Here is a 26,950-nt window from a genome sequence, read left to right as displayed (position 1 = left end):
AAAGCAACTGAAACCCGTAAAGCTGAGAATTACAACAGAAAAACAGGGGAGTGATTTGTGCACAGCTAAGGGCCACAGCAGAGGCAGTGTCAAGGAAAGTATGAAGTCTGGCAGCGGGTCAGGGATAGTGATAAGCAGTCTAAGGTCAGTGGTGCTGCTGAAAGAAGACACCAGTACCTTGAAAAGTCAGAATACAAGAAAATTCTGAGTTTAGTCAGGGAAAAAAGTATCAGAGACACAAAGCAAGGAGATAATTCTAACTCAAGAGCACTGTTTGTTTGTTTGCTTTAAGCAGTCATAGGAGAATACAGTTAACAGCTGGGTGTCATCCACATAAAAGAATTGGTTTTGGCAAAGAAAAGAACAACATACCCCACTGAAGACTGTGTATGAAGAATATAAATCCCATGCTGGACTCTTGTGGTCTTTTTTGAAGTGAGAGCTGTGTACAGTTGTGTTTTAATGTGATTTCTCTTCTCTGTCCCCAGCGTCCTGCCCAGTGCTGTGCAGTGGAAATGGGCAGTACATGAAGGGGAGGTGCTTGTGCCATAGCGGCTGGAAAGGAGCAGAATGCGATGTCCCGACGAACCAGTGCATTGATGTCTCCTGCAATAACCATGGCACGTGCATCATGGGGACCTGTATCTGCAACCCAGGGTACAAAGGCGAGAGCTGTGAAGAAGGTAGTGGCAAGATACGTTCAATTAGCCTTTTGCTTTGATTGTCGTTATAAAATTACATGGATGGAGGCAGAATAGGACTGGCACTTAAACAGAACGGTAATAGGCACCTTAGAGATACAATAGATGGATGCAACAGAAAAATGATATGTTGTAATAACTTGTCATTAGCTATCATATTTGTTCAATAATTGGATGAAAAGCCATCAAATGCTTCGGATAGACAAATCTAGTTGAAAGACCAGAACATCTAATCATACGTTCAAATGTTCTTACTGAAGCATCGTTTCCATTTACACATCTAAACGTATAATTACTTTTACAGTGCTTTCTTCTCTGCTATGCTATGCCAAGCGATTTCAGTTGCTTACATACACAAAATGGTGGCGTGTGAGAGAAAGTCTCTGATTCTTGTCAGCTTTAAAAGCTTAGAAATGCTCAGGACTTGAATTAAATTCTGCTTCAAAATCAGATATTATTTTAATGGCTCTTCCATAGCTTTTTTCTCACATTAGCCCCCAAACATTTTTCATTTACATTTAGATTTGTGGCTCAGAAATATGGTGCCTTTTAGCACTTATCTTTAATCTTTTTGTGTAGAAAGTCACCTGCCACCATAAACCTTTATCTTCCCGAGTCTGTGACTGCTTCTTATTGCTAAATGAAAAAGTGGACAGTTTTGTAAGTGTACAAATCATTTGGACAGTTATAAAAATACATCCAAAAGTGCCTGATTTAAAGGATAATGTTCAACACTTTTGAAAACTATTCTCAAAACTCTGTGCAGATGACCTGATAAATAATTATGTTTAATTACACTTCTACAAATACATATGTAAGGCCTCTGCACCACCTGACAGATTTAAGACATCCATTTGATACATGTATTAGAATCACAATGGCTTGAATTAATTTATGGTTGTCTTCATGTATGTGGGATAAAGATTTATCTGAAATGGCTTTATTTTATGGACAATGAAAATAGGCTGAATTGGATTCACACGTTCAAATGGCATCTAATCTAACAATTCTTTTGATGCGTTAGACGTATTGGAGTGGGACATCTCTGATGTAACATGTCTTCAGTGTCAGTAAATGTTAGAGATGAAGACAGCATCGGCTCTATAACAATAAGCCATCTCTTGAGAAAACTTCTTTTTGGCTTAAGAAAGCACAATTCAATGAAGCTGTGGGGCATGCAAAACCCAAAGATGGTGACTACTGAAGTATCTTTAAAGCATCTCCGTAGACCTCGTATTTACTAGATCATATCTTTACTGGATAAACAGAAATGAAAAGATCCTGATCTTGCCTCCAGCCAGACGTGTTTAATGTGTGTAAATCAGAGTAAGATTTGCCCTTTTTCTAACAGGAACCTTTTTTCCCTGGTCATATGTAAAGCAGAAAAGCCAGACACTACTCAGTTATTTTATGTTATCACTGTAGCGGGGGACAGTGTCAGTCCCACTAGGTAAAAACTTGAAAAAGAATGAAGAACAAAGAGAACATGATTTTTCTTATGAGCTGTTTAGTATTTTTCCAAGTAGGCATTTGTTTTTCATAATCAAGGCATAATTTGTATTGTGTTGTGAGGGGGGGGAAGTAACTCAGAAAGATGCCATGTGGGAAATCCTGAGGACATATATATATATATATATTTAGATCTAGTAAAAAAGTTGATTTATACTATTTTTTAAATTCCTTTTACTTTTTAATTTCTCTCCTAAGAAGGACCATCTGGTATTGATTACTTCTTATTATTTCTCAGTTCTCGTAGCTTCACTGCTTAGTCCGTGTTTATAATGGGTTTTCATTCCAGGGTTTCTTCTGTCTTTTGTTTTTCCCCCATAGAAGTTCAGAGATGTTTATAAAACATCAGCCAACAATCTTACATGAGTTTTTCTTTTCTCCTTCCTTAGTTTATTGGCCCATATTTTATAAGGCATGGGCTAAGCCAGTGAGACATTCAAGGAAGGGGAGCAAATTTAAGCAGTGAAAAATGAGAAGTTACTCTTTGGGTACCAAATAAGCCTAATAACTTGTGTGACCAATGAAGCGTGAAGCATATTGGGGAAAAGTGTAGAAGAGGCACTAACCTTGCTTGCTGCATGATTTATCTCCCTGGCAAAGATTCTGCACAAGGTTGAACTATAAATGGGGCATTTTCCAACCAGGAATTAGACCATTTGGGACATTTTCCAAGCAGCAACATAGATACATGCAAAACTTTTTTTTTTTTTTCTTTTTCCAAGTATACTAGATTTTGTCAGCTCTGCCCTCCTGCCCCGCTCCCCATCTCTGCTTCTCCCAGAGCTGAGCCGCTAAATTTGTCAAGCAGAGCTCCCTAAAAATATACCATTGTACTCCAAATCCACTAAGCAATTGATTAAGAAGAAAGCAGAAGCCCATAATCCTGTCCCAGGGCCATTCCAATGGTGCAGAAAGCCTAAAGAGATACAGCTAGTGAGGCTGAGATTAAAGTAGCCATTGTGTGTGACATTTTCTGAAAGGGCTCATTTCAACATGAAAAATGGCCTTGGGATTATGATAAATGGGGGGTTCTGACATGCACATTCCCCTCCTATAATCGTCTGTGTTAGAGCTGAGATAGCAGATTGTCTGCCTCCAGTGATGGAGCCCCCTGTAAAACTCACCTTTTTCCCAATTGACCTTCAGAGGGGATGATTAATTGCCTGGAGGTAGCCTCTTGTCAGTTAGCCTGTGATCTTTGTTCTCTATGTTCAAACCATCTGCTGAGAACGTACGAGGCTGCTAGTCCGTTCCTTGGTCTTTTTCGTACTTATTACTGCTGAGAAAGAACAGGGCCAGGGCTTCAAGGGCCTCATGCTAAAATTGGCACCCTAGCTCCCAGCTCGCTAACAGTGAAGGAGATTTATAGACTCATCCTTTCCAGCCTCTTACAATTTTCAAGGATTGTTCCAGCTATGAGCAGAGCTCCAGGAATCAAACAAAACAGAAAATGCTCTCACATGCCTTGGAATAGTAATTGCTGAGCCATTACTTGTCAGACTGAGCAGGTCTTGAGAATCCAGGGAATTATCAGAGCAGCTGTTGTGTTTCCTTTTAAGGTTTCTGGATCTTAAACAGGTCATTGAGATTCTTACTCGCTTTTACAGGGGGGGAAAAATGAACCGCAAACCTGCTGTGCGTGCGGTGGCCATGTTCTGCTCTTCTGTATTAGAGCCAGGAGCTGGACAGGTTTCCCCTTGCTGCTTAGCCAGACTGACACTTGTCACTGATCCCCAGGGCACTGCCACACACCGTGTCAAGAGATGGGAAGAGTTTCTTTAGGCTGTCCTATAAGCTTTTATATATAAATAGATGATCAACTCCTCCAGTCCTTTTTTGGGCGGGTGTCTGGTGCATTTCATATTTTTCGATTGCTGGGTGAAATTCCCCCGCGGGCAGAGCAGCTGACAGTTGCCTACAAAACACATAACTCGGGAATCAGGCGGCAGTCCGTTCGGTCTTTTGGTGCACATTGCTATACCATGCACCTAACTGTCTCCAATCTTGTTAGGAAAGTGCCTCTTTGGGGAAAGAAAAAAAACCCAACATTTAAAAAAGAGTATTAATTGATCAAAAATAAAAGCAGAACACCACCAATATAAAAAAAAGAAAATATGATTTTGTTTTAATCCTTACTCCAGAAAACTGTCTAAGGGTATGTTTAACGTGAAATGTATGTAAGTCTCTGTGAAAACTGTATAAATTTCAGCACATTCTTCAATTTAAGCATGTATTTTGCTGAATAAGGACGTCAACTTCTGCTGAATCTTTACGTAAAATTCTCTCTCAGAAAACTAGAGCTCAGCTTTGAATTCATTAGTAATAATAATTTAGGTTATTCTAATAGAATAAATGAAGGCACAATGTGTGTGCAATTCTTATTCTATTCTTAATTGATATTAGCCTGTTCTTACTAGGAAGATCATTTACTAGTGTAGACCTGGATAAAAGAACGGATTTCGTCATTAGATTTTTCTCTGTTTTTCATGTAAGTGTTTTAGGTCTCACTGCCTTTTTGGGACACTATCTTCTTGCGTGAAGCATCTGTTTTATGCACAATGGGGCTTTTATATCTGGTTGGAGCCTTGAGATACTGTATAAATAAGTTTGTGTAGATGGCAGTCTGATAGCTTGTTTTCTGAAATTCCCGTTTGCTTTCCCTGTCTGCTTCCTCTTCCTTCTCCCATGTAGTGGACTGCATGGATCCTACCTGCTCGGGACGAGGCGTGTGCGTGCGAGGAGAATGTCACTGTTCGGTTGGCTGGGGAGGAACAAACTGTGAGACCCCAAGAGCCACTTGTCTGGACCAATGCTCCGGTCACGGGACCTTCCTCCCGGATACTGGACTCTGCAGCTGCGATCCCAACTGGACCGGACATGATTGCTCAATCGGTAACGTCAGCGGTGACTTACTGTTGGTTTTTATTTTATTTAAACTTTGTGAAATATTCAGACTTAAATCTTCAAAAAGAGTGCTACAAATGTGTTCCAGTAAAGCACGTGTAGGGCATGACTGGAAGCAGAAATGCCATAGCTCAACAACATAAATAATTCTGCTTCCATTGCTGAGCATAGAGTAATATAATAAATAACCCCATTAAAGCCACCTAGGCTTGCTATTGTTCATTATATTGCTATGAATTTAATTGATGGTCTACATATAACTGCTTGTTCTGGTGTTAGTTCTTGATGAATCCCAGTAGCCACCAAAGGGTCTGTTTTGATTTTTAGGAGATGACTAAATATTCTTTAGGTGGCTGTCAACAAGAAGGAAGAGATGGCAATCCTTCAGGTCTCATTTCCCTTCTGAATTCAAAGGCTGTGCTTTTCTCGGCTCAGCTAGAGGAGGATGAGTGTCACATGAGGTTCATATTAATAGACTGTAAGCACTGTCCTCTATCAAGTAAAAAATAAGTTTACTGTGTAGAAGTATTTAATAGTACGAGCACCTACCAAGAAGACAGATTGTTCTGGGCAGTTTTGTGTAGAGGTTTGGAACTGTGGCCTGCCTTCATTCCTCAGATGAAAGGGCATCTTGCTCAAAATCTGCATCAGGTATCTGAAATGAAGACTCAAGAAAAACTATTCAGGAGCCTTTTCTTTTCTTCCAAATGCAATTAGCTTTTAGAGGCCACACTGAGAAATGCTATAGTACATTAAATAGTCAGAACCTACGGAACGTTAGTCTTTTGGCTGTTGTGCTGTATATTGTGCTCACAAACAAGAGACCACAGCTTCTTTACCTTACACAGCTGGGGTGGAACTAGGCCAAAAATCCGGGGCAGCTCAGTGTAGGCAATGAAATGAAATGAATTTTCAGCAAAGCAACAACAACAAAAACTATTAGGAGAGTCGATATAGTAGAAAAATTAGGTAAACAACATTTTCACTGAGGATTTACTGTCTTGTGTAAAGAAAATCAGGTTAACTGCTTGCAAGTATTTTAAGAGAGTAACTTCCAAGGATGGGGTAAACTGAATAAACTGGTACAAAGGATATAAAAAGAAAACCTTTTTGACAATCATCATTTAGGTTAGATGTTAGAAAGCTTGTCATAAAGTAAAATTGACTGGGCTGAAGAATAAGCAAAAGAGGAGGCCTACTTGCCTGGGGCTAAAACTAGGTTGATCAAAACTTTTGCAGATGTAGAGAGGGAAGCTATCCTGCATTGACAGGAGGATAAATTTGGTGTCAGGCTTTTCCTTTCCCCATATTAACGTCTTCAATTCCATACTCTATGAGTTCATTTATAAGACCACCGTAAGGGGAAAGGTAGTAGTGTGTTTCTAGTCATTTTGTAGCATAGTTCATAATTGAGTCATTATTCTGAGTTTATATGGAGGTTTGGGGTTTGCAGGGATGGATTTGGAAAAATGTTCATTTCTACACGCAAACAGAATTCACTTTCCCTTTGTTAACCTGCAGGGTCATGTACAGATGATTTATAAGCTTTCCTTATACTGCTTTTATAAATCCATCTAGTGCAAACTTTCTTTGGCAGTGTGAGGTTATTTGAGACAAACTTGAGCATCATTCCAAGACCTTTTTCCTCACCGAGCTGCTTGTAACATTCCGGTTATTGTGCCTCACAGCTAAAATCACAGCTAAGGTGATTTGTAAACTTCCATTTCTAACCTGGACCTTTCCACTGAATTGATGACTTGATTTGAAAGACAGATTTACTCACAGGATGCGTGGTACTCTTCTTGCATGATTAAAATAGAGTGAGCAAGCACGTTAGTACACATAACAACATACTGCCCAACCCAGTGGGGTGGAGGTTCTGTAGAAGGGACTAATGGGGCCAGATTTTTATTGTCCTATAAAACAGGACCAAACGGAACAGAATTATTATTAAGTGAAAGAATTAAGTACTTGTATAAATCAACCTCAGCTCAGCAAAGCAGTCGGGACTGTGTTCAGTCCCAGTGAAATCTATAGGACTGTACCTATGTGGGCTAGTGCCAAGGACAGCCCCTTTTGTAAACCACATTGAGAAGCAGACCCTGAGAGCAACATAATCACCTGAAAACCCAGAATAAAATATGAGGAGGCACAGTGGGTTTTCCAGCTCTTACCACCTTGAAGTCAAGACTAATATCTATCTGAAATGCTGTATGCTGTATTCATTTAGAAGGTATCAGTCAGTATGGAAGCAGCTAGGTGAAAGTCTGTGGATTGTCATATGCAGAAAGTAAAACTAGACTCTCTTTGAACCTTAGACTCAGTCTTTCAGCTAAGTAGGTAGATTTCACCTGCCTTTAGTGGGAGTCTTAGAGGAACACAGATTGCTGGATAAAACCCTTAGTTTTTCACAAGATAATAATATTACAGAGATTTCTGTTTCCTGTTTGTATTATCTTTTGTCATTCCACTTAGCCTATGTCTTTACAGGCAAGCTGTGCAATTCAATTTCGTGTAAATTCTACTATGCGCTGCATTGTAGGAAGAAGTAATGATGTGTGGTTTCGGGGTTTTTTTTGCTTTATGTGTGTGCCCACTGCCAGTATATCTTGAGATACGACTGCTGCCATACTACCTTAGATTTTTCACTCTGGAAAAATGCCTCTTAAACATACTTTACCCTTTCATGCAAGGGACAGTTTCTTAGGATCCCCTTTCCCTCAGTATGCACTTCTTTTTTGGTTGATTCCCAAATATAAAAAAAGTCTTTTAGAGAAAGGTGCAGAGATAAGTCCAGAGAGAACCTGTACTGAGCAGCAAAAGGGGCATTTTGATTTCTCCATGGGAGAATTAAATCCCTTCCCTTTTGCACCTTAGTACTGTTGCACAAGCAAATACAAAAAAGTCCTTTATAACCCAGTTCAGCTAAAAAGTCCAAGGCAATGCTTAGTACAAGAAAGATAATTAAGGACCCACTCATCCTAACCCCTTTTCTCCAGGGTCTGCCATCACAGATCCTCTGTATCCCAGGCTTTTGGCGTGCTATCTCCCTTCACCTCTTAATGAGCCCTAGCAAAGGACTTCATCGTCCAAGTTCTGGCAACTAATGAAGCCATCATAGGGCAGCTCTCTTAATCTCTTATTCTCTGAGTGTAGTGGGAAGAGGGAAATGGCCTGTGCTGCAACATGAAACAGAACTTAATATGTGATACAGTCTCACTCTTGACCTATTTAAACTGGACCAAGTATTTCTGGCTAATCAAGAGGCAACAAAACACGTACCATAAGATGTATTTGCTGAGTGCAGTGAAACGAATAGGTGAGTCAGGTTATCTGCATCTGGGGAATGCACCGTTTCCCAGAGGGATCTCATCGATGCGTCAGTACAATCCCAGGCCCATCAAAACAGTATTATGCTTGGATGCAAAATAATTCTTAAAGGAATTAAGTTATCTGGTGTTGTCCTTCACTCTCCTCAAATTTAAATCAGTGATTTTCACACTGTTCTGTGTTTGGTAGTTGACATCTTGACATGCATGATGTTCACTAGAATCATCGGAAAGTTGATTATACAAAGCAGCAATAGAAATTATGTTCTCTGTGTAATAAGTGTAGTGACTTTTTCTGGGCAGTTGACAGTGGTTGTACATTGACCTGCATACAGATAAGGATTCCTTCTCAATCACTCATTTGTAATGACTCGCTTTATGCACGGTTGACATCCAGTGCAGTACTTCAGACCCTTAAAAGTACACTGGAGAAGAGCAGTAATAGGAATAGTACTTTGTATATGGTGGTCCTAAATTGGCAGTGGAGATGATATAAAATCATGGGCTGTACATTTAATGATAAGAGTTGGGAACTGGAAGCTGGGACTCAGTAAAGAAGTTAGAAGTTATGATGTTTTACTTCACATTTTGAAAAGGCTAAGAGAGCATGCCTGCCCAGAGACTGAGGCTGAGCTTGCATGACCATATCTCATGAAATCTAGTAGTTTGATCCTATTCATAGCTGCTGTCATCACTTCTGCTGCTAAGAGTGTTTTCTGAGGATATGTCATTTGACTTTATGACTGCCCTTTTCCCCCTCTGTGACAGGGAGGAAATACTGCTTCCCAGTGACTTGTTGCCATACTTTGTTACTAAGGATCACAAAGATATTTAAGCATTTATGATTTACCTTAAGCAAATGCAGATTATCTAACTTTACTACAGTGTTGCGGAGAACTTCTCAACTTCTGAGACACCCCGCTGCCTAGAGCTGTCAATTGAAAAGCTACGTTACGTTCCTAAATTTCTTCGGTGACACATACAGCAGGTGTCTCCTCAGACTGAGAAAGCACTGGACGTGCTCTCTCACTTCTTCGGAGAGTATCCCACTTACCAGCTCAATGCAGATGCTACAAGCAGTCATCTCAAAGAAAAGAATGAACTGGCTGGGCCGATCCAAAGGATGCCAAAGTTGAGGACAGGGATTTCATGCCCTGAACCTTAATGTCAGCTGGGCATCGTTCTAAAGCACAGAGTGCCTGTCATTTGGGACAGAGTTTCAGACCATCCATCTCCTTAGGATTTCCAGCACTGCAGCACTCATCCTGGCCACAATTACTCTGTCTAGAAATGTTATAAATGTCTTTAGTGGACAGAAAAAAAAAATGGTTTTGGATTCATGCCCAGTCCCATGCCATCCCCTCCTGCTTTTAGGCTTCCCATGACATTACCAATTTAGTGGGGTAGTTGTCCTAGAGAAGAGAAACCTCTGCAGAGGCTGTTCAGATTTTAGTTAAGTGGAAATCCTTGAAAGAGAGTTTAATTGATTCCTCATCGATTCAGCTGCCTTCTTATTTGAGTACTTCATGTTACTTTAGAGCAGTCTGGGTTTCAGCTTTTGAGAGATCCTCAGTTCTGCCAAATAACTGTAGAAAGCTCAGCAGGCATCATGATCACGGATTCCTCAGGAGAGAGGCAATTACAGAACTGTGGCATTTAACATAAAAAATAGGAAAACCCCTCTTAGCCTGTGTGATCGGTTAAAAACAGCTTAGGAGGGGCTTCAGAATGCCATGTAGTGTTCACAGTAGTTGCAGATATGCCTAGATAAACCTGGCCTCCAAGCACAGTGGGGAAATAGCGTGGGTATCCATAGGGCTAGCAGAAGACCAGGTATTTACCCACCAGTTGTAAAACAGTCCTCCATGGCTTTACTGCTTTTGGTAGGCTGAGAAGCTGGATTTAAAAGAAAGCTAGCATGGTGTGTGTATCCATGTCTCTGATTGCAGGGAAGCCATATTCTTATAAATTATTGCACAGCACATATTGAAGTCAACGGAAAAGCTCCTGTTTACTTTGCAGGAGTATGGGTCAATTCAAGTCCATTCACAAACAATGATTAGATTTAAGATTCTGTATCAGCTAATGGTAATGACTGAATTTTTTAGTACCAATTTAGTTGTATAAATTAACAATGGAGAAAGTCTTTCAGATAGCACCCAACAGAGTTCCCCACCACAAAGTTGTACAGTTCATTGAAATAGGCATATTTTCTGTATTCCAATTAGTAGATAAGGAGGCCAAGAAGAATGAGCTTTTAAAGAAGAAAGCTGGAGCAAATGCACCTTTACCTTCCAGTGTCTTTTTTCATCAGGAATTGTGCAGGAGATTATTGCGCACGCACGCACACATACAGACACACAGAAACACAGTTCTCATATATCTTACCCGACAATGTCATATCCCATTGGTCAAACAGCACCAGGGTTAACACAACATGTGTGATAAAAATTGATTTCCTTGGGCTTATTGGTGTCAACCTTACAAAACAAAATCTCATGTTAAATTCATGTCATGCCCAAGGCCACCAAGATAAAAATCCATCCTTGGAAAATGTTTATATAATTCCTCCTTTTCACCATCGTTTTCTTCATTAAGGGGTAAAAATGTCACTGTAAAAGATGGATATTACATCAGCTGTCACCTGATACAGGCTTGTACCTTACTACAGACTAGGGCCCCCTTTAATGCCTAAGAAATCGCTGATTTGTCTTTTTTTTAGCTTTAAAACACATGGGGAAGAACAAGAGAACTAAGCCTCAGGATACAACACCTGAAATTGATAAACATATATTTTAGATCTTAATGACTTAAGAAAAAGTTATCGGGCACAGCTATGTAATCAAATGCCACTTTGAATGATCTTCCTTCAGCTTGTAACTTGTTCGTCTCACTACCCTTGCAGTGTAGTGAGAAACATTAGTCTGGGGCAATTGAAATTATGGGAGCACAGGGTCTTCAAAGCTAGACTTCAAAAGATACCATCAAAATCTGTTCTGGCTCAATACTAAAATTGCAAACCCACTCCTGAAGGTCTTAGCTTGGTCCTTTAACAGTCGTTGAAGGCCAGGAAATGTTTTGTAGCAGCAGGGATTTCATCCTCAGCCTTGCAGAACCATAACATGCTGATTTGTGAACTTGTGATCTTCCCCATTTTATTTGCTTGGAGAGAAGTAAGTTTTCTCTCTGAGGGAATAAAGTATGTGCAGCCCAGCGCTGTTACACAAGGCTATCACAGGCTCTGCCTGACAGATATCTGCTTTGTGAATTGTGAAGGAATAAGCGAATCCAGAGAATCAATAGTGTTAACAAGAACTATCATTGTACAAAACATAAAGTTTTTGATGTAGTTGGGATTGTGAGTACAGATTTTAGCCTACCCATTGCCAAGATGAACTTATCCTTTAAAGTCTTCTAAGCTTTTTATTAAAAATGCAATAAAAGACTAAAACCAGCCAAAACATTTGAAATAAAAGTTTTCAGGAAGGCTTTCATTTGAATACCCTTTTACTCCCTTTCCCTTTGTTTATTGAAAATGCGTATAAGGAGACCCTGGTGTGGTGGAAAAAAAGGTAGTAGTTGAGATGGGCTGTAGTTATTTTTGCGGGGAATCCAATTCTTCAAAAGTCCAAATATCTTTGTGGTCAGCAGATGAAAAGGACATACTAAAGGGAGGGAGAAAACTCCCAATAAGATAGAAAATACAACTTTATGTTTCAAATATGGATTCCTACTTACAATCTGATAGCTGAGAAATTGTTGGCACATTTCCCTCGCCAACCAGAGATCCGTCAAACTTCTGTCAGCTTCGGGATGTGTTTAGGATCTTTCTTTTAGCCACTTCTCTGTTTGCAGCAGTCCACGCAGCCTTGGTCAGATACAATGACCAAGGGAGAGATTGAGGACACTGAAAACTTGGGTTCTAGCTGTCATTTCAAACTTGGCCAAAACCAGTGGAAATGGTGATATCATCAGTCTGTCTCTGACCATTAGATCACAAAACGTTTGGTCTGATTAGGTCATGTCTCAGGCTGAGAATAGTGTACGTCCAGTGGTGTAACAAGCAATCCTTGGTCTTCACTGACCTTAGGCATCCTGTGATGAGTAAAGCTTCTTTCTCTCATATCAGCGGTACCAGCATCAGTGCAAATTTATGGATGCCCTCAAAGGGCAATGGGTAGATTATTCCATTCCCTATTTGTTTTCAGTAACAATTAGGGCTAATTCCCAGCATGCCAATTTTAGTTCAGCATTCTTTCCTATCTCCAAATGTGACCTCAGCAGTCACACCATGAGCTCAAAAGTTCTTTTTGTTTGGATCAGTTACGCTTTGTGTTGTGGACTTTTCTGACTGAAAACACCAGTGATGTACTGGACTCTGTGGGGTTCAGGTTAGCTTGGCTGATTTGAAGAATAGATGTTTCACAGCACCACAACAAGCTGTTTAATTCCATGGTTAAAACAGGCTTCCGTTAAAATAGAGTGTTTTGAGGATGGATAAACAATTAGATTAGCATGTTTGCTTGTATCACTGAAAACTTATGAGTCTCAGATGACCAAATTTTGGCTTATTCTCTGACTTTGCTTTTGAAAGGAGGAGCCTTAGAGTCCTTACAGTTTCTGGACTTACATCATGCCAACAGGGGGGCTGGTCATAATTTAGTCCCTTCTCTACAATAGAATAACTGTCATGAAGTTGCTGTGTTTTTAAACAATATTAAGTCACTTCTTTGACACAGTAAGTGTAATGCAGCTGTCACTGAGGACAAAACTACTGCCCTGCAAGGGTGATGTGAACTGGTTCTTCAGGTTCTTTTGGAGATAAAACCAGTTGATCAAGCCAGCTGAGAATCTGAAACGTTATAGTAACTGCATGGAATAGGTCATGCTCATAAAACCGTAGGAATCAGTGTGTATTTCTGCAGGCTTAGAATTACTCTATGGCAGTTGTGCAGCTTTTGAACTGAAGATATAGGACGTTCAATAAGTTTGGCCAATCAGTTTGTAACCAACTCACGGAAGACCATGTAGATATCCTCTTAGTTTTGTGAGTCTAGACCTCTGCTTCTGACTATTCCCTCTTTTAACCAGAATACTGCTGGAATATCAGCAGAGTGGATACTTGTGTGTAGTCAGGCTCTGCCTGTGATCTGCCTTGATTAGGCTGGATCAAGACTGTCCTCTCATATCTCACTCATTTGGCTCAGCAAGGATGGTCGTAGGTTCCATGTCATGGCTTCTCCACTTACATTCAGTCAATTCCATGCTGTTGTTGGTGGATAGCTCCTGCGACTGTGACCTTACACTCCGACCCAACTGGAGCTCATCATGATCAGAGTTTCTGCAAAGGTTTATTGGATGTTTTCAGCTTCATTAAATCATGTTTCATTCCAATTTAGAATGGCTGAGATTAAATAATAGGGAAAATAATCCAGGAGTCAGTAAAACAGAATAACGTAAAAAAATAAGCAAGCAAAAATAACGTAAGACCAGTGAATGTCATATAGTGGATCGGTGTCTATTGAAGGCCAGAAATCCATGATTTAATAGGCTGTCTGAAGTGGAGGCACTTCAGACTTCAGAGATTTAGTATAGCCTCTCTGCCCCCTTCCAAGTTGCAAGATGTTCATACTCTAAAAACTATCATCACAGTTTGCACTAATGAGCACCTTTCTAATGATCTTGACAGATGAAAGTTGAAAGGGCTTTGGAGAGAGATTTGCTTCTTTTCTGTAAAGGTGATCCTTCCAGACCAGTGTTGAGGCATATGGACAGCACAGCAGACGTAAAGCTTTTGGAGCAGCTGCTGCTGCATCCCATTTGTGTGGATAGACAGACATCTAACTTCTGGATATGTCAGCCCAACATGTTTCATACATGTTCTGTGTCTCCTTTTGAAAAAGGTTAATAACAATAAAATTTCTAAGTTCCTTGGCGAAATGTTGTCTGAAGAAAAAGGAAACCATGTTGGGACTGTCTGTATAGTAGTGTCGGGCTCTGAATAAGGGAACCCCAAGCAAATCTAGCTTGTGATTACTTCAGCCCACACATTTGTAAATGCTCTGGTGAATTTATTTTAGACAAAATAAAACTGTACAGAATTGGAAAAGAAATTAGTTCTTTTTAATGACTGTAAGCATAAGCAAAAGACTTTTCTACTGTCAAATTATCTCCTCCTTATGGACACAGAGAGGAAATTAAAATTAGTCCAGAAAAGAATCCTTGTTAGGAACTTCCTTTAATACATTAGGAATTGTTTCTTCTCTGGGAAGCTTTAACTCACGTCCCAGAAAGTATAGAGATCCAATTAGGCATCAAAGAGAAAAACATAATCCTGCACTTTGGGATATTTATTTTTATTCAACAAATCTCAGCTCCAAGACTGAAGTCCATCAATACCTGACATTTCATGTCCTGCTATTCAACAGCAAGAGACAGTTTAAAATAAAGTTCAGAATAATAAATAAAGGGAAGATTGACACGAGTACAAAAGTAAATCACAGCTATAGAGGAGATGCTTTAGACACAATGTGATGGTCAGTCCCTAGCATTTAAGGCAAGGATGAAAATAGGGTATAAATATTGTAGAAACTAGAGGCTGATAAAAGGCAGCAGACTAGTTTAATGGAATTTCATCTCACAGAGTTATAGCTTTTCAGACAGGAGCTGGAAAACCTTTATGCAAATATGAAACAAGCTGAAATTGCACTTAGAAGTGAGACTTTTTTTAACAGACAGCCCAACTGTACCACTGTACATTGCGCAGCTGCACAGATTGGGTAAGAGCTGTGATCCATTAGCACGGGGATTGCTAATGACTGCTCCTGTTCTTACTGTTACTATTTCTAGCAAGAACTCTGAAGAGTCCCATTGTGCTAGGTGCTGTATATTTACAGAGTAAGAGGCTCGGTCTTGGAGGACAGACATACATCATTTGAAGTATATTACTATTCCAAACTCATTTATTACTCATTTTAGAGATGGAAGGTCGGTTCCAGGGCAGTTATGGGACAGATCTCCTGGATCTGCTTAGCACCAGGTGAGCAGCTACTCTGTGGACTCTTCACCTCCAAGTTAGGCAGCTCAGAGCCGCCTGGATTCCTGATTTGAATCTCCAGAGAGAGATGAGACCTAGAAGAGGATTTGCAGAAGCCTTTCAATTGAACACAAAGCTGCTTATGCAAGCAAAGAACTAAGTACTAGGAGGAAAATGGGGGAAAGGGCTGAAGTGGGGTTAATCTTTTATGTCTAGCGGAGGGCCAGAGATGGGTGCTTTCTTTTATTAGGGATTTCCACCAACCCTTCTCCTAGAGATAGACAGCTAAGCCAGCTCAACCGCTTAGAGTAAAAACTCTCTCCTCTTCTGTCATGCACATGTTTTACACCTCCTTTGTGCATAGCCAGTCTTTTCTGCAAGTGCAGAGTTGCCCGTTCTGCACATGTATTGAAGACCTGTACTCAGTCCTCCTTCTGCAGAGCCTGGCAAGAATCAGCATTTAGGCCAACTCAGGTATCCTGGTTAGGGTCACGCTATGACGCAGGATATGCATTCCCCAGTGCAGGCGCTCCAGGACGCTCCTCAGGGCTTCATGTTCAGTAGGTGAAAACTCAGGTGACCTGAGTCACATTTCAAAACCATCACTGAAGGTCAGTGTTCTTCCTGATGAGGGATGATAGCAGAGCTGATGGATTCATTTTCAGTCTCCGAGAGCATCCTTTAATCTTGATTTCCTCATCCATGGAAAGAAAAGAAATAACTGTTACATTTCAGATATATTCGGTTTGCTGAGCTATGTAAAATGCATTGAGATCCTTGAGTGGAGTGGACAGTCGTCTCAGTACCAGAATTTTAATTGCACTCATAAAAGCAAACAGGTTTTATATTTATTGACATAAATAATAATTATTATTTCTACATTAGTAATATTTACATAATTGATGTATGTTTTAAAAATAGGTAAACAGATTATTGGTATAAAGGCATTAAATTATGCAGACCTTGCTTTTAGGAAATGATCTCTGAAGGAAAAAACACATGACCTTCAATTAGTGATGCTAACACAAGTTGCACAACCATTCCCCAGTCGCTACTGAAACGGGATGGTTTTCAGAGGATTTCATGCTACAGATTTGTTACTGGCAAGGACATAAAATTCAGACCTCTCCTTTCAGGTTTTCTCTTGCTCCATAGCTTGAACCTTTCCTTATAACATTTGTAAAAAGGATGGTTTTAAAAGCTAATGATGAACTTTATGTCTTCTTCAGTTCCAGCAGAGTTCATATGTCACTACAGAGTTATCAAATCACATAAATGAGAGTTTCATAACACTGCAAAATGTGTTTCATTATGAAGAATGTATTTAGCACTTCTCTGCTATCTAAATCATGCCAATCGTGAACCTTCTGTTTTTTCCATCCATATCTTTATATTAGATGCTTGTCTCAGATATTCCCCATAACTTGCCTTCTAAAGCAAATGCAGGTTGTGAAAACAAGGCGTAGCTGCTCACCAAACTCAGCCTTTTAGTTCTGGGCGGTGCCTCTCTCCTGTGCTTCTTTTCTGGAAGAATCTGTCTGAGGCTGGAAACTACCTCAGATGAGCCAACTTAAAATGGGAAAATCCCAGTTAAGACAGATTTTTAATTATTAAATTTTCTATTAATATGTTGAAGGTCAGTGGGACTGCCCCAGTTTTCAGGAAGCTCTGAGCAATTTCACCTGATCTTATATTTTAGCACTAAATCCATATTTATTAAAGGATTTAGCAGGCAGGTCAGAAGCAGCTAAATCTCTGATTCTGCATCACATGAATGCTAAAGAAAAATTTTCATCTGCATTGCTCTTCTCTAAGCTGGCAAGCTTTAAACTGTTGTCAAGCCAATTTTAGGATTTTGGGGGGCTAGGGGTAAACATGTAAAAATGGATTTGCCATAAATGAAGCACAAATTGACATCATTATCCCTTTCTCAACCCAATTCTTTAATGTAATGTGAAAATAATATGAAATTCTGGATTATGCCACTTCCTGTGTTGGAAGCTACCGTGTCTGTTATATCAATTAAAAAGGGCCATGAACAAAGCATTACACTGGTGGCTAGTGTTTGATAGGTTTCTTTTCCCACTTTTCTTCTGAAATATCAAAGGCAACATAGCAGACTTTTTATTCTTAAGGGGACAGATTTGGGTCAGTTTTTAGCAGGCTATGCAAAAAAATAAAAAGAAAGAATCAGGTACAAGGTTTTTATTTGTATGAGTAATTGCTTTAGTATTCTTACTTCTGAAGTGCTGTTAATGGACTGTGACCTCATTATATCTGGCACAGTGCAAACGCAGAACAAAAGGATAGTCTTGGCCTTAGATAGCTGAGATTCTTAAGCATTAAGTGAACAACAACAGACAGAGACATGCTGATGGAGGTAGAATAAAATTACAATACAATTTTCGTCAATGCACTATGGAGAAGTTAAGGCACATCAGCAGCCACTGTCAAGATTTTGAGTAGGTTTCAAGGTGGATTAGGATTTTTAAGAGAGCCTTGAGGGATTCTGAGGCAGCCTTTACAGACCAGAGGGAAATATTTCTCCTAATCATGAGAGGATAATGAGAAAAAAAAGCCATTTGTCTAAAAACTAGCCAGCAGGCAGTTGAGGCTGGCCTCATGGGCTGGTTCCCACTGGAGGTGAGCAGTGATGGAATAGAGCAGGTCCTGAAACTGAAGATGAGTCAGTTCTTTTTTGATTATTTGCATGAAAAATAAGAAGAATCCTGTTGGAATGGCATTATCCTTTTCTGAGGATAATGTTTATGATGCACCTGAGACCCCTGGGTGAACCACCCAAAACTCAACAGTGCCTTGAGCACAGTCTGCTCCAGAAGTTCTCCATGAAAGAGGTTTCAGGTGAATCGTCCTCTGGAGCTACCTGTCTTTCCTCCTTGACCCACAGAGGGCAACTATTTAGTTCTTCAGGTAAGAGTGTGACATAAGGTGAGGTGAAATCCAGGCAATGGAAGACACCAATCCTAGACAGTAACATGGTGAAAACCCAGATGGTAGAGTAGAAACAAACTTGATTCCTTAAATAAAACCCTGCATTCATGAATCAATTAATGTCCGTCAGTGCCCTCTGGTAAGTGCAAGTGCCAGGGAGCAAAATACAGGGTATTACTCAAAGTCTAGGTATTTCCCACAGAGGTGCATGGGCTGATTGTACCTTTTGAGGACAGTAAGCCTCATATTTGCTCTTAGAACTGGGCACCAGATTTGCTCAGAAGATCCTCTTCCTTCAAGGAGCTACAGGCGGCTTTGAGAGCTGCACGACACGATGAAGTAAAACACAATGCACCTCTAGGAAAGGATAAGGAATGGCTAAGCTGTTCATACAAACAGGGGAAGAGATTAAAGATGAAAGGAAATATTTAGTCACCTTTTGGGAACAGCTGGTGTGAAAATATTTAACAGGCAGGTCTTTTATGCACAAGCACAGCGTTCTAACTAAGCTTAAATAGGCAGGAGCAATATAGTACAGCTGGCCAGTCTTTGAATACTGTAATAGGAGAATTAAAAGCTTTCCTTCTCATTTGCTCACGCAGCTCAGATGGTAGCTAATCATGTCCTCTAATTTTAACAACAGAATTGGGAAATGTACCAAAAAAAATGCAGCTTGTAATAAGAACAGAGGTGGCAAATTCTGTCCCTGGGACTGAATGACAAAGAAACGATTCACCTGTCTTTTCTGTAAATCAGCCTTAGTTGTCTTGAGCTGCCTGAAAAGACCTGTATTTAAGTGGAAACTTAATCTGAAATCCATTTTGATCACTTCTTTGAGTGCCACCAGAAAAGTAAAAGCTACTCTGACTATTTAATCGCCCATTAGAAACCTGTGAGCGTTTAAGAGCGCCATGTTATAAAGGGCCAGGGCGTACGGCAGGATGTGTGTTGTAAGACTATTTAAATTGTATGGTTCCCATCTATCTTTAAGCTGGCAGCTAAATGGAAGATTTAGATTTGAGAGTTCCTGGCTCCTGCTTCCCTGTCAGAAATAATTAAACTACATTTTAGGGAGACTGTCGTAAGTAGTTTGCTTCACAAGTGTTCTTCACAGCTGAGGGTCTTTATTACAGTTCTTGGGGCCTGGGAATCCAACCCACCTTATATATCCGTTATATATGAATTATACATTCATAACCTGGAGCATGCACTCTCTTGCGTGTGTGGGTGGTGGTATGGCTGGGGTCTCAGCTGGGTGGGAGATGAAACCCAAAATGTTCCCAGCGTTCCCGTTCTGGGTTAGCCTAAGATCTGTTTGTTTTAGATCATGCAGTGTGTGTCCCTGGCCCGCGTATGCAAAACTGTTCCGTGGCAGCATGTTGTCTGAAAATATTTCAGTTGAGATGTAAATGTCCCAGTGGGTTTTCCATCCCTTTTCATAGGAATGACTCCACAGAGATTCTGCCTTTCAGAAAGTGCTTTTTTTTCTCCCTTCACCCTTTTTGAATGTCACTCCATTATCCTAGTTTCAACCCTTTAAATAAATCCAAGAAGGCTTCTGACTGTCACTCCAAATAGCTTCCTTTTGTGTCCGCTTTTTTTCCCTCTACTACCAACCTGTAGATATCTGACCTACTATGAGCTGCATTTCCCTGTCTTACCGACAGGACACAAGACTGGATGTCAGGATATCTAGGAGGGCCTGTGCCTGTCACAGAGTTCACATATACCTGGAGACCCATCATCACTTTACTTCTTTATACCTTGTTTACTTTATGTGCAAGGTCTTGCACCTGGGTTGGGGCAACCCCCGGTATCAATACAGTCTGGGGGATGAAGGGATGGAGAGCAGCCCTGCAGAGAAGGAGGATGAAAAGCTGGACATGAGCCGGCAATGTGCGCTCGCAGCCCAGAAAGCCAACTGTATCCTGGGCTGCATCAAAAGAAGCGTGGCCAGCAGGTCAAAGGAGGGGATTCTGCCCCTCTGCTCTACTCTGGTGAGAACCCACCTGGAGTCCTGCATCCAGCTCTGGGGTCCTCAGTTCAGGAAAGACATGGACCTGTTGGAGCGGGTCCAGAGGAGGGCCACAAAATTGATCAGAGGGGTGGAACACCTCTCCTATGAAGACAGGCTGAGAGAGTTGGGGTTGTTCAGCCTGGAGAAGAGAAGGCTCTGGGGGTACCTTATTGCGGCCTTTCAATGCTTAAAGGGGGCTTATAAGAAAGATGGGGACAGACTTTTTAGTAGGGCCTGTAGCGATAGGACAAGGGGTAATGGTTTTAAACTAAAAGAGGATAGATTCAGACTCGATATAAGGAAGAATTTTTTTACAATAAGGGTGGTGAAGCACTGGCACAGGTTGCCCAGAGAGGTGGTAGATGCCCCATCCCTGGAAACATTCAAAGTCAGGTTGGACGAGGCTCTGAGCACCCTGATCTAGCTGAAGATGTCCCTGCTCATTGCAGGGGGGTTGGACTAGATGACCTTTAAAGGTCCCTTCCAACCCAAACTATTCTATGATTCTATGATCTGTGAAAACAGAAATAACATCTTAACGTCAAAAAATAACCATTAGTACTCAGTCAGACTCATTAACATTCTCAAACTAAAGATAAAATATTAAGTAAATAATAGTAAAGTCCTTAAGATGTTCACACAGGCTTTGGAGTCACAAGGGGCCAAGTCCTCCAAGATGCCAGTTTTCCTGTCCATCACTGGAGATATTTGTCTCTTTGGAATTTCAGAGCTTTAGTCAGCAGTGGAGGAGGTTATTCGCAGTACACATTGCTGGGCTCGAGGATACCTGTGGTATCCCCATTTTAGAGATGGGACCCTGAAGGTCAAAGGCAGGGAACAGGACATAATGAAGATGTGAAGTAACCAAGCTGGCATTCTCTGGATTGTTTGGTAAACTGGGAGCAAGAAAAATTATATGTTATTTAGTATTCTGAGGTGCAAAGTTCAACACGTATGAATAAAGAATGTAAACCAGTAGCCAGAGGAGTGGTTTCAGTCCAACACTAGCGTAGCCCTATGGTGAAAGACTGCTGGGAAGCACCAGAGGCTGCAACAATACTTTTCTGGTTTGGGCTTAAATACCAGCAGTCTCAGACTTTGTACTTTCTCCAGGCATTTCTTCTCAGCTTGCTGAAATGTTAGTCCCATAAATCTAGCTGTTTTTTTTTTTATCTGCTGTTTCCTTTATCCTCCCCCAGCCTTTGTTCATTAGGTCGGTCAAGGAAAGCCAATTTTTTTTTTTTTAGTGCAGCTTTATTACTACATTAGCTAACTTGCAGGTCCTGCGTGTTCACATACCATCGTGACCGGCCCACGCTCCAATGCAGTGCTGTCTGGCAGTTGGGGAAAGAGGTAGAAAACACACACGGCTGGGCTCCAGCCCTTTAGCAAGTCGATAACTGCCCACCCCTTATGTTCATAACGGGCACTATAGTATGATATTACCTCCCTCGCATCTAGGAGCTGTGAAAATTTGTGTCTCAATGCCAGATGCAAAGTAAAAACTTCTGACAGCAACTCAAGAGTCCTTCCTCAGCCATGTCTTAAGTGCTTGATAGTGGAATTTCTACTGACTTCCAATAAAGCTTACATTAGATATTGTTACATTTCTGCAGCAAGTGGTATGTGCACATCCTTGGTTTAAGCACCCAAGGTGCCCAAATACTTTTGCAAGTTTGACTCTAAATGGGACAGACAAGTTCCTGAGTGTCTTAAGCACATTTGAACTCCAAAGTTCTTTCATTAGAGATTTAAATATATAGGACTAAATGTTTGAGAGTGTTTGGAGACATCCGAGACTGTGTAGCAAAAGGAGGTAAACTGGAAACTGTACCACCACCCTGAGCTGTATAGTAAGCAGGAGCTAGATATTGTGTTCATGTCGCATTTGAAAAATGAGGTTTTTTCTAGACATGCAAAGCATTACTATTATTACTATCATAGTTACCACTGTCTAAAGAACTCTTTGATCCTTGGAGACAAGAGTCCATTTCAGTGTAAGGGGCTGAAGACCTTGCAGCTCTCTCCTACGTTGCAAAACTTTCCTCTTGGAGTTGAAGTGGATGTTCCAGCCCCGTATCAGGAGCGTGTCAAAAGTCCTCGAACAGCCCAAGCTTCCTGCAACTGGCAGTATTAATTAGCAAAAGACTAAACGCAACTTAAGTAAGGCTGAATTTCAGTCAGGTGTGATGTTAATGCAGGCTGAGTAGTTTTGAATATTTTATGTGCAGCCAGTGACCCGGAGTAAATGTCTTCTATAATACCAGTCGTCCCTCCACCACAAGCCTCGAGGCCTGAATCCTGCACTTAATATGCTCAGAGGCACAAAGGGAAGCACTGGAGGTGGGCTGGTGTCTGAGATATTAATTCTGGGGGTACGTAGCTGGAGGAACAGAGAGAAAAGGTGCTCTGCAGAGTACCCTGGTACCCCTTTCTGGGCTTCCAGCCCAGCCCTGCTCAGCATTTCTTCTGTTCACATCTTCTCTCCACTCTCCCCAAAGGGAACGGTGTCCCTACCCTGTAAAATCTATAAAATGGCTCAGTCAAGCAGAAGGCTTGACTCCAAAACATTTGGGAAAGTTCGATCCAATTTAGAAGCATCAGGCAGAAGTCAGAGAGAAGGGGGAAGACCTAATAGTCTGAAATACAGTCTGAATTGCCTTTCCTCCGATATTGGGAAGAAGAGAGTGCAGTCACGGTTTATGAGAGATCGGAAGTGAGCAGGCAGGTGATGAGCCTGGAGAAGAAGAAGTAGATTCATTGCATTTCATCTGCAGTAAAACACCACATCAGTATTTGGTTTTATTTTTTCCCTTGAAATCAGTTCTGTATAGTAATGGTGGTAACGGGCACTTTAACACCTGACTCGTGGGTACCTGTTCTCCACCAAGTCTCAATTTTTCCAGACAAATACAGTGCAGATGAAAACATGAAGTCTCCCAAATTCATGCCAAAGGTATGCCAGGTTTTAGCCAAAAGCCTAGTGCTGGGCAAAAATATTATGCATGTCTGTGTCCTCATGCCCACTGGGGCTCACGGAGGGTAGGAAGGCTAGCACCCCGGAAAAGTCAATGTCCTTTAGCGCTTCTCTTTTTTGGAGGTAAGTACCGAAATATCCAGCTGTGACTCCATGCTTCCGTTAACTCCAATAAGACTTGGGAACAAGCACCATCCTGTCAACTCCAGTGCATGCAGCTCACAAAAAGAGCATGGTGGTACCTCCAGATGCCTGAGCGGGGATTTTTAATGGGGTGGTGGGAGAACAGGGACATAGCAGATGTGCAGACTCAGTAGAAATAGAAATATTCTGTATTAATTTTAAAGGGAGAAGAAGGGCTTTAATGAATCCCATCCCCAGAACCGTGGGTTAACAAGCCATAAACAGGCTTTGCCAGCATTTAACTTTAGCATCAGTAGTTTATCAGTACATTGTTTCCACACTTAATGAGATTTTAATTAAATGTGACTTTTGTTCTGCTTATTGGAAGAGCCTTCCCCTTCGGATTTGGTGATCACAAAAGCTCGAGGAGTGCAAGAGAATTAGAAAGCAAATAGGAAGATCAGTCACAGCAGACCTCTGCAATCCATGTCCATCTCTTTTTTGTAATATACTTATTAGATTCTTATTGTCAGGAAGGATTAGTGTTATGAGCTCCAGGAATTCCTTTCATTGCTCCGTAAGGCGAGGTAGTGAAGTGTGGCTGCTTTTCTTAACAATAACACTCTGGATTTCCCCCCTCTCCCTTCTCTCCACCCATATCCCCTCCTCTCTCTTCTCTCCTCTCCCACAGAGATTTGTGCAGCGGACTGCGGAGGACATGGCATTTGTGTCGGAGGCACCTGCCGCTGCGAGGAGGGATGGATGGGCACAGCCTGTGATCAGCGAGCGTGTCACCCACGCTGCAATGAGCACGGGACATGCCGGGATGGCAAGTGTGAATGCAGCCCGGGCTGGAACGGAGAGCACTGCACTATTGGTAGGGAGAAAGAAAAACCGACTACTTTTAAAAGAATAATTGATGATCAGGGAGGAGAAAAGGCGCATGCTTAATTGAATATGTGTGACTTAGTGTAGCATGAGCACCTTTGTTCTTGGATTTCAAGTTCTGACATCATACATTTTCATGTGGGAACAAGACAAAATGTCCTTTCATTTGTTGATGACATGGCTATGTATATTTTTTATTATCAGACGTGAAGTACACCTATGTGGTGTTTGATCTCATAGAGACAAGCCATCAAATGTCAGCTAGATGCTTTTAAAAACACCCCACTTTGCCTCTCTCGAAAGGTCTTTCTGTGGCCTCCAAGACTTCTCTCTACCATGGCTCCAGCATTTTCAGAAACACGCATCTGATTTAAAGTTTTCTGTCCTTTTATTTGCTCCATTATTTGCACTGCCACTTTGCTTGCCAGTATAAAAGAGGAAACTGCAGTCAGATGACTTCTGGCTGGTATTTAACTCTGTCTTGCTTATCCCTTGTCTGCTCTGCTGCCTTTCTAACCATTTCATTTCCCTCTCTCTTTGGTTCTGTATTCCTCATGCACCTGGCACTTATCTCGAGCTCTCGGTGTCATGTCTATTATTATTATTAATAAGGTGCCACCAATATGCCAAAATGATGCAAAGAGGTGCAGTTCTCACGTTAAGCAATTTGCAGCATCATTAATGAACTGGCTTGGCTTTATCTTCCTCCTTCATCTCGCTTAACTCCTTGATGCATTTTCCCTTCTTCCTTTTTTCTGACTGTCATGCATTCAACCACTTTAGTCCCCATTCCATAGTTATGCTGTAAAATCAGTAGCATTAAAACTCCCCAGATACCGTTCATTATACATTAATGGAAAACTAAATTAGTGATTCCAGTTCTGCTCTCAATAATGCCTGTGTGGACCTGAAAAAAATCAGTTGACTTCAGAAGAGTTGTTCCAGAGTGAGAATTCTCCTCCAGTCATTTTGTTTTAATCAGCTTCTTTTAAAGATAAGAAAATTTACCTCTACGTTGCTTTCATGATGCCCTGATACATATAAATCACACTACATCAAAATTAACCACTAGCAATACCTGGGCAAATGTCAGCATAGTTATCTGTGTGGATTATCAACTTAGTTATAAGTAGACATCACTTTCTTTGCTTGAACACCAGGTAAGTTTGCACACACAAAGACAGACAGGAAATGAAGCCTGATCACAATATTTTAATCCCAGCATTAGGGTAATGGTACAAACCATATATGTGGTTCAATTCTACTTATCATTTATTTATGCTAATGTCACCCTACCACATTATGGTCTCCACATGCATCCCCTAATGAAAAATATCTAGCTCTTAAAACTTCCTCTGTCTCATTAGACATTACATTCTGCTTTCTTTTCTATGTCCCTAGCAGCTTTCATTTCTTTTCATGAAGAAGGGATTAAAACAACCCTCTCTTAAATGACTTTAAAATGAAAAGAGAGCAGTCCTGTGTTAATTGGAATCCTGTGTTTCTATAATATTATTTTATAGCCTTGTGTTCAAGCACTTTGATTTGGAAAGCAACACAGATTCATGAAAGGGTTTTAAAAGACAAAAAAAGTTCAGCAAAAGGCCCCAAATCCAGGGGACAATTTTATATGAAAGTCATTTATGCACAAAAAAAGCCTGATTCATACCCTCAGTGCCATTTTATTAGTTCTGCTGCAAAACCAAAATGCCACTAGTTCGGTATACGATATTTCTCCACGCAGCTGATATGCCCGGACTGTTTTCAAACAACAAGCTTTTATCTTTCATGGTAATTAAATTTACCCCATTATTTGTAGTATTCCTCACTCTAAGTATAAAGAATCCGTGTTATCATGGGAAAGGCCAGCACCGCAATGCAGTCAGCATCGAGATTTTACTGGCACACACTATCATTCTGTGTGGTGTTACCTTCCTATTGCAGCGCTGCCTTGGTTTAAGAATCATTCTTTAATACTTAGAGTGCTGGAGCAATTCTATTTCTTTTCACTTCCCCCTCTCCTCATCTTCTTGCATGGTGATTTAGCAACAAATTTGTACATAGTCTCATGCCTCTGAAGCTGTAAACAGTATTTCCTACAGAATATTTCATTGATAAATGTGTAGAATGTAAAGGAGATTTGGCAAAGTCATAAATATCCAAGGAAATTGAATAGCTTTAGAAGGAGTAATAAGCTAGTTATATTGGCACAGATGAAAGGACATTGACTTGGAATTACATTAAGTATGTGGAAAGCATTCCCCTTGTCCTTGTGTAATTTCCCTGCATGGCAACTTGTTCTGTTGACAGTAATTCCTTATATGTCTGTGTCATGGCCCGGTTTGCTTTAGCACTGACAAGCATAAAACCCCATCGCTGAAGTGATGCTTTAACAATATTGCCATGTGTGCAGGTAACATGGTAGAAATGGATGATACAAGTAAAGGACACTTCTTCCATTTCCTGTTGAGCATGTTTGAGAGTAAGAAATCTTTTTGTTTTGTAGGTCATAGG

At 40.8% G+C, this 26,950-nt stretch overlaps 1 protein-coding gene across 1 annotated transcript in view; it reads left to right on the top strand.

Moving 5' to 3' along the window:
- TENM4 (teneurin transmembrane protein 4) overlaps positions 1 to 26,950 on the top strand; it is a 355,419-nt gene that overhangs the window by 203,964 nt on the left and 124,505 nt on the right. Inside the window, exons 10-12 of the mRNA XM_050901618.1 lie at positions 489 to 683; positions 4,902 to 5,102; positions 24,240 to 24,425. Of these exons, the coding sequence (XP_050757575.1) occupies positions 489 to 683; positions 4,902 to 5,102; positions 24,240 to 24,425 (582 nt within the window). The remainder of the gene's footprint in view (positions 1 to 488; positions 684 to 4,901; positions 5,103 to 24,239; positions 24,426 to 26,950) is intronic.

This window comes from Gymnogyps californianus, chromosome 1 (genome assembly GCF_018139145.2).
Source record: "Gymnogyps californianus isolate 813 chromosome 1, ASM1813914v2, whole genome shotgun sequence".
NCBI classification, from domain to species: domain Eukaryota; kingdom Metazoa; phylum Chordata; class Aves; order Accipitriformes; family Cathartidae; genus Gymnogyps; species Gymnogyps californianus.
This window is presented reverse-complemented; position numbering and strand designations above follow the sequence as displayed.